We start from the raw sequence: 7,701 nt of genomic DNA, 5'->3' as shown, positions 1-7,701 counted from the left end.
CTGCCCCTCCCCTGATTGTGCTTTCTCTCTCAACAGTAAATAAATAAACATTCAAATAAATTTGTTAATAAAAAAATAAAATAAAAATAAATTAAAAAAAACTTTAACCGCAAACCCAGTCTCACACTATCAGGACTTGGGTGATAGAAAACAAAGGAACACAGACATCCATTTTACCTGCGTGTTTCAATAATTGCATCATCTATAGCTTTAGAACAGTGTTCCCAGCCATCTGGATATAGAATATGCAGTGCCAAGCAGAAAAGACTATCACTCAGCCCCTCGAATTTGGACATAGACAAATCTTAGATGTGTAGTTTTTCATTTACTCTGCCACCCAAATTCCAGTATATTTTATGAAGCAAAAATTATTTGCATTCATGATCTCTGACATTTTTTATTTTATTAAGTTTACAGTACATATTTGTCGCAGTATAGAAAGGAAACAGAATTCGTGTCCAACTTTCTAGAGTATTATTGTATTGCAGACAAAACACCCACAAATGGGCTCATTAGTTATTAAATAATTAGGTAATTGGTGTTTTGTTTTATATTGTATAGCTATCCTTCACAGATTATTGAGTAGGTATTTGAATGGTTCAGATAATATTTGTGAAAATTGGCTAAGAAGGGATTCTTATTTTTTTCTCTTGTAAAATAAAATAATTGGCATTCAAAAATTTGCTGTCTTTAACCCTCTCCCCCCCAAAAAAAATTGCTATAGGGATATTTTAGAGTTAAGGAAACGGAAGTTTGGCTTGACATATCTTAAACCATCAAGGCTGCTTCTGAAGTTCACAACAGGCCTCTTCTGCTTTAATCCATCCCGACCTGGTGCTGACCTTAGCATTACCAATAAGACAGTGCTGTGGACATAGTGCTGATTGCGTGCCCTCGAGAACATGGTGAACATTCCCCAAACCCACTCGACTTTCTGTTAGAAAGCGGCAGCACCAACTACACAAAGTGACACAGCACAAGAAGGGCAAGGATCCTCTGCATGGCTACAGAGAGTGGTGTTATGACCCTAAGCAGCGTGGCTGTGGAGGGCAGATGACGCAGATTTTCCTGAACAAGGGAAAATCAACCAGGAAGATGGTGCTGAGGTTGGAATGCACTGAGCACAGCTACAGATAAAAAGTAATTAAGAAAACAATTGCTACCCAACACGCTGTCGGGAATGGGTCAGAATTAGATAATGTGGGATGTCACTGTGTTTATACTTACAGATCGATCGCTGCAATGTAAACACATGAGGCTAGACACATTCCAGCACATGGAACAGCACTGGAGTGTATGAAAGCTCAGCAAGTACTCAGGAAGCACGAATAAAACAAAGAATGAGTGCCTGTTATTCACCAGAGTGTGATAAACACTGCATATACAAAGGTGACAAAAGAGACATAGTTTCTGGTTTTTTTTGTGGTTTTTTTAAAAAATGTTTTATTTATTTTTGAGAGAGACAGAGACAGAATGCAAGTGGGTTAGGGGCAGAGAGAGAGGGAGACACAGAATTCAAAGCAGCCTCCAGATTCCAAGCTGTCAGCACAGAGCCCGACATGGGGCTCAAACCCACGAGCTGTGACATCATGACCAGAGCTGAAGTTGGACGCTCAACCGACTGAGCCATCCAGGCGCCCCATTTTTTTTTTTTTTTTTTGAGAGAGAGCATGCACTCGGTGCAGGAAAAGGGCAGAGGGAGAGAGAGAATTTTAAGCAGGCTTCACACTGAGCGTGGAGCCTGACGGGGGGCTCGATCCTAAAACCCTGGGATGATGACCTCAGCTGAAACCAAGAGTTTACCCAGGTGCCCCTAGTTTCTGTTGTTAACTTTAATTTAAATCGGTCTTTTGGGGCACCTGGGTAGCTCAATCGGTTAAGCAACTGACTGGCTCAGGTCATGATATCGAGGTTTGTGAGTTTGAGCCCCTCATTGGGCTCTGTGCGGACAGCTCAGAACCTGGAGACCACTTGGGATTCTGTGCCTCCCTCTCTCTCTGCCCCTCCCCCCTTCATGCTCTGTCTCTCAAAAATAAACATTAAAAAAAATGGTCCTTGGAAGTTTTTTGAAATAGTCTTATAATGTAAATGGACTTCAGAGATTGTATTTCCTGTACTCTGGACTGCCCCAAAAAGAAGTCAGCTTGGTTGTCTGGACCCATGATTTGTCACCCTGTCAATAATGTTATAATGGATGTAATTGATATCCTTTGTTCCCAAATGGTTCTGGAACATACAAGATATCTTTGTAAAGCTGAAAGAAAACTTAGCATATCACTCTTCTCCCATATGCTAGATTTCCTATTCAAACCAAGAATTTGAGAATTTGAGATTATGTATTTCATTTATAAAGCAATAACAACAAGATATAATAATTGACTAAAGAGGCAGGGCATTAAGAGTCAAAAAGAATAGTTCTTACTGGCTTGTCCAAAAAAATTCAGGAGAGGGAAGGAGTAATAATAAGCTTCATTATGTTTCAGGCAGAGAATCAGCTTTTTGTTCAGTCTTTAGAGAGCTTGGAACAATGTCAATTCTCTATGCTGAACTACAGTCTCAGGCGTTCTCTTTCTAGAATCGTTACAGTTAGGAGGCACAAGGGATATCATCTTTGAAGAGTAGGAGGCTCTGTTCATTTATACACAGGCCTCATCTTGCTGGACAGACCCTGCTGATATTTCTAACAGTGAGAAGAGGGCAGACAGTGACCTCCCCTGCACCCTACAAACTACAGCAAGCAGACAGTTTTCCCTCAACATTCCCCTCACTGGGAGCCTGGTACTTATCCAAATGGACTGCCATTTTCCCATAACAGATGGCCTCTTATAGGTTTCTAAGAGTTTACATTTTAGTTCCTTGCACCAAACACTCATTTCCACTCTGATGTAATTCCAGGATTGAGTGAGGGGAGACAGAATCCCTCCAACTAGAAGCACCCAACCTGGGACCCAGCTGAGGTAATACACTTCCTCGTGGGCTCAACCGGCTGAACAGGGCTTTTCAATGCCTCGGTGCTGAGAGCTTAGCATGGGCACACAGACCGGTGGAAGGATCTTCCCGAGACGCTTGTTGGGAAAGCCATCAGTTGGGAACTCAAGAGCTTACACATGAACTCAAAGGGTGTCACATCTGGCACATGGACCATCTGGCCCGGCAGGGACCATCCTGAGGAAATGATCAGTAAAGCAAGGCCCTGCCTGGAGGAGCCGTCCCCAACCACACACCTGCCAGCAGCCCCCAGGCCCCAGCCCCCAGCCCCCAGCCCCCAGCCCCCAGCCCGGTGCTCCAATCCTTCCTCTCCACAGCCCCTCCGACTCGGACAGCAGAGCCCTCCTCCTGAGCCCCAGCTTCCAGGCAGAACCGGCCAAGCTGGCTTCCTCACAGTTGCACAACTGGAAGTTGACCTGTGGATGAAGAAAACCACGGGTGTCCGGTAAGTTTTCCTTTGCAGGTCTCTCGGGGCCATGACCTGGAGGGACCTTTCCGGGCACCAGGTCTGGCTTTTCTTGCGTCCCCATGGGGCACCCAACGGGGAGAGCACAGTATAAATCCCGGCCACCTCTCCCAGCAGGCAGGGACCGGCAGCTCTGCTCCACTGGGACTCAGGTGAGGGGCGACTCCAAGGACTGATTTGTGGAAAAGAACTGACTGTAAATTCCTTTCAAAATAATCATTCTGTTCTGTATTTGTCCTGTATGAGGTCTGAGCTGGGAGGATGACACACAGTAAATGCTTGTCGATTGATGACAGGCCGCTCCAGGCAGGGACAATCTGGTCCCAACTGCCCTCTTCCTCCATCAATGCCGCCTTGGGGACTCTCAGCCAGCCGGGCAGTCAGGGCTCACGGGGCCAGAATTAGGGCTGCGGCTCTGAGTGGGGACCTGCTGTAGGGTTCCCACGCGGGCTCCTAAGAGTCTCCTGAGAACCACTGGAATTTGCAGCAGTGGCTCCGTGACATGCAACTCCCAAAGTGGGGTGCGCGGGCCCTGTCCTTGCCCCCTGACCTCTCCTTCCTTTCAGCACCATGAAGCTTTTCACGGGCTTCGTCTTCTGCTCCTTGGTCCTGGGTGTCAGCAGCCAATGGTATTCGTTCCTTGGCGAGGCTGCTCAGGGTAAGCACTGGAGGGGGGGTGGCATCCGTGGGCCACTGGGACTCACCCCAAGCACGTGCAAGGGGTGGACCTACTGCCTTAGGTGTGTTGTCCTAAGTGCTAGAAGGTGCCCGTGTCTGGGGAGCTTTTGATCAAGCGGATTGAAAACCAGAAGATTTGTGTCCGTCAGTTACTAGAGAAGGAGCAATCATCATTCCCAGCTGAAGCTTCAGTTTGGATAGTACAAACAGAGTAAGTCTTGCAATGGCAGAGAATTTTCCACAGACACATTGCACAAAGTATGATTAAAACTGTTCGTCTTTTCTTCTTCTTTGCCTCTCCCTTCGTTCATCGCTTCCTCCTTTTCTTCCTTCCTCCCTCTATCCTTCCTTCCATTTCCTACCTGCATCGATTCAGAGACACCCTCAGCTCAGCTCTCACTGATGCTTCCTATCCTCAGTGACACTGCCCCTGTTCCCTACCCCTTCCTAGCATTTTACTTGACCAAAATAAAAAATAAATAAAAATGAGGAACTAATAACATCTACCAAGCTTGCACTAGGCAATTTAGGGTGACCAACTATCTTGGTTTGTTTGGGCCTGAGGAGTTTTCTATGACACTCTCAGGGCTCACTGGGATAGTTCTAGGTGAACGGGGACACTTCTGGTCGAGCTGGCACACGTGGTCACTTACTGTGACTTCAGAACACCTCGGGGAGGCAGACATCGTCCTCCACTTGAAGGGGACAAAACTGGGGTTTAGAGCAGCCGAGTCCATTGTCCAGGGACTAACTGCCAGTCAGCAGGTGGCCAAGAGGAGGTTGGAACCCAGCTGCGTATGAGGCCCGAGTCCTTGCCAGGCAGCTTCCTAAAGCTGGGTGGCTCTCGATCTCAGCTACGGGTCAGAATCACTCGGAGAGCATGAAAGCTAGTGATGCTTGAGATCCACCCCCAGAGTCTGAGGTACTTGGGCCGGGTGTGACCTGGTCCCGGGATTTTCAGAGGCTCCCAGGTCATTAGAAGGTGCAGCCAAGTAGGGCTGATGGGCCACGGCTCGACCCCTTGCTTCCTCAAGCTGCCGATATCATCGGTACAGCCTGTTTAGAAGGTTTTCAGGATGCCTTTTATGCCAACACCCAGAGGGACTCGGGTCCCAGTTATGCGCCCTCATTCTGCAAGTATACATTTCCTGGGCCTCAGGGCAGAAGTGCTGTATGCCTGGGCCTTTCCCAGAAGGTGCCTTCTTGTCACCTCCTCACTTACCACGTCCCCTGGACCTTATCACACACGGCTTCATTTGACAGCAGTGCTGCCCGACCGAGGGCACTTTTGGGCCCTGGGGACAGTTGGCAATGTCTGGAAACACTTCTGCTTGTGACCCTCAGGGAATATGTTGCCCCCCTCTAGTACGGAGTGGTCAGGGATGCTGCTATACATCCTACAATATCAGAACGACCTTGAGCAACAAAGAATTGCCCCAAATTTCAGGGGCGCTCAAGTTGACAAGTCCTGTTCTGTGATACCTCCTTTCTCTCGTTTAAACAGCTCAGGCAGAGCCCTAAGTGAGATGCAGACATAGACCCGCAGGGACAACACACCTGTGCCCCACCCACACGACTCCCACTAGAGAAAGCTGGAGAAACCACCTAGGATGCAGACTTGTTCTTCTCAGCCTGTGCTATCCAAGGGGACCAGGCAGAAATCTGGAGTCGGTGGCAGATTTGCCGTCCCTGATTCTTCTCTGAGGTGTGCCAGAGGCTTTCTGTTCACATGATATCCCTTTTGCTGTGACCTTTTCTCTCAGGGGCTTGGGACATGTGGAGAGCGTACTCTGACATGAGAGAAGCCAATTACATAGGTGCAGACAAATACTTCCACGCCCGGGGGAACCATGATGCCGCACAGAGGGGACCTGGGGGCGCTTGGGCGGCCAAAGTGATCAGGTAACACGGGCTCCCGGGGATGCAGGGCTGGGTGAGCTGAGCCTGGCTGCCTTGGACAGTCAGGAGGGGCCAAGCCCTGGAGAAGTCTCCTGTAGACACTGTGGCTCCTCCTTCTCTTGCCCACCCTCCCCTCTGCGCCCAGTGTTGGCGTGAGTGGCTGATGGAGTCAGAGCGAGGCCAGGAGGAGTGGGTGATTCCCGATCCTCCCCCTATGGGTGCTGTTCACCCAGTAAGGGATCAGCCTGGACTGAGATGCTCTGTTTCTGGGCCAGGGGGTCAGTGTTTTAGCCCCTCTTTCCTTGGCTCCTGTCAGCAGCTCTCCCTTGCAAAGAAGAGAGATGGGAGTTATGGGCAATTGCTCCTCAGCCCCCTAATTAATCTCCTACCTGCCTTCCTGCATTCCAGCGATGCCAGAGAGAATTCTCAGAGAGTCACAGACTTTTTCAGGCCCGGAAGCAGCGGCCACGGAGCAGAGGACTCGAAGGCTGACCAGGAAGCCAATGAATGGGGCCGGAGCGGCAAAGACCCCAACCACTTTCGACCTGCTGGCCTGCCTGACAAGTACTGAGCTTCCTCTTTGCTCTGCACTCAGGAGAGGGGCTGGGAGCCCTCTGAGGGCAGGGACATGTAGTCATTGAGTTCTCTGTCCACAGAGGCTGATGGAGGGCACCTGACAGGTGTCTAATAAATGTTTAAGAGATTGTTGAAAAGTGTGTTCTATTCTTCGGTGTAAGGACTGTTCATTCGTTCTCAGGGGTGATGGATGGACACCCAGGTGCAGGCTGGGCCTGTGCCCGTGTGGTTGGTGTGGGGGAGGCCATGTCAGTGTCACACAAGGCAGACGCCCTGCACCCACCCTTCCCGGATCTGACCTGCTGCCCTGTCCAGGCCCTTCTGCTTACCCTGGTGCTCTCTCCAGGTCCCTCCGTGTCCACACCCCTCTCTCCTGCCAATCGTGTCCTGTCTCCTTCTCTGTCCTCAGCTTCCAGTTCCCTTTGATTTGTTCCTCAGTGGTACCTGTCCCTGGGGGCAGGAGACACAGCCATGGGAGGATGCGACTATGGAATCCTTCTCTGGCCACGGCCACCTTGACCTTGTGTTGCTGCTGCTGTTGTTGTTTTTTACATTTCTGTAAGTTTATTTATTTTTGAGAGAGAGAGAGAGAGCAGGAGGAGAGGCAGAGAGAGAGAGAGAGAGAGAGAGAGAGAGAGAGAGAGAGACGAAATGAAGCAGGCTCTAGGCTCTGAGCTGTTGGCGCAAGCCCTATGCAGGGCTCCCACTGACAAACCGAGAGATCAGAAGGTGAGCAAAGTCAGATGCTTAAGAGACTGAGCCACCCAGATGCCCTTTTCCTGACCATTTTATAACGCGTCCTTCCCATGTGACACTGTATCACATGTCTACACTGCAGTTCCTCGGTTGTAACCTGCCATTAGGAGCTTCCGTAGCAACTGATCAGGGTCGAGTCCACCCACTGGGTGCTGGAAGCTCCATTTTCCTGGTTGTCCATCCTTCCACTCCAATTCCTGCTCCCTGAGAGGAGGAGGAGAGAGAGCAAGAGAGATGAAATCAAAGCGGGCTCTAGGCTCCAAGCTGTTGGCACAGAGCCCTAAGCAGCACTCCCACTCACACACCGTGAGATCGGGAGGTGAGCAAAAGTCAGACGC

The 7,701-nt window shown here is 49.6% G+C and overlaps 1 protein-coding gene across 1 annotated transcript; it reads left to right on the top strand.

The window, feature by feature from the left end:
- Positions 1-3,528: 3,528 nt before the first annotated feature.
- On the top strand, positions 3,529-6,735 carry LOC112864908 (serum amyloid A protein). Its single transcript, XM_025927917.2, has 4 exons — positions 3,529-3,650; positions 4,021-4,112; positions 5,896-6,034; positions 6,440-6,735. The coding sequence occupies exons 2-4, from the start codon at positions 4,025-4,027 to the stop codon at positions 6,600-6,602; spliced, it is 390 nt and encodes a 129-aa protein (XP_025783702.2). The 5' UTR covers positions 3,529-3,650; positions 4,021-4,024; the 3' UTR covers positions 6,603-6,735.
- The last annotated feature ends 966 nt before the right edge of the window (positions 6,736-7,701 follow it).

This window comes from Puma concolor, chromosome D1 (assembly GCF_028749965.1).
Source record: "Puma concolor isolate L17-30 chromosome D1, mPumCon1.1.hap2, whole genome shotgun sequence".
NCBI classification, from domain to species: Eukaryota; Metazoa; Chordata; class Mammalia; order Carnivora; family Felidae; genus Puma; species Puma concolor.
Note: the sequence above shows the minus strand (reverse complement) of the source record. Positions and strands in the feature narration are given on the sequence as shown.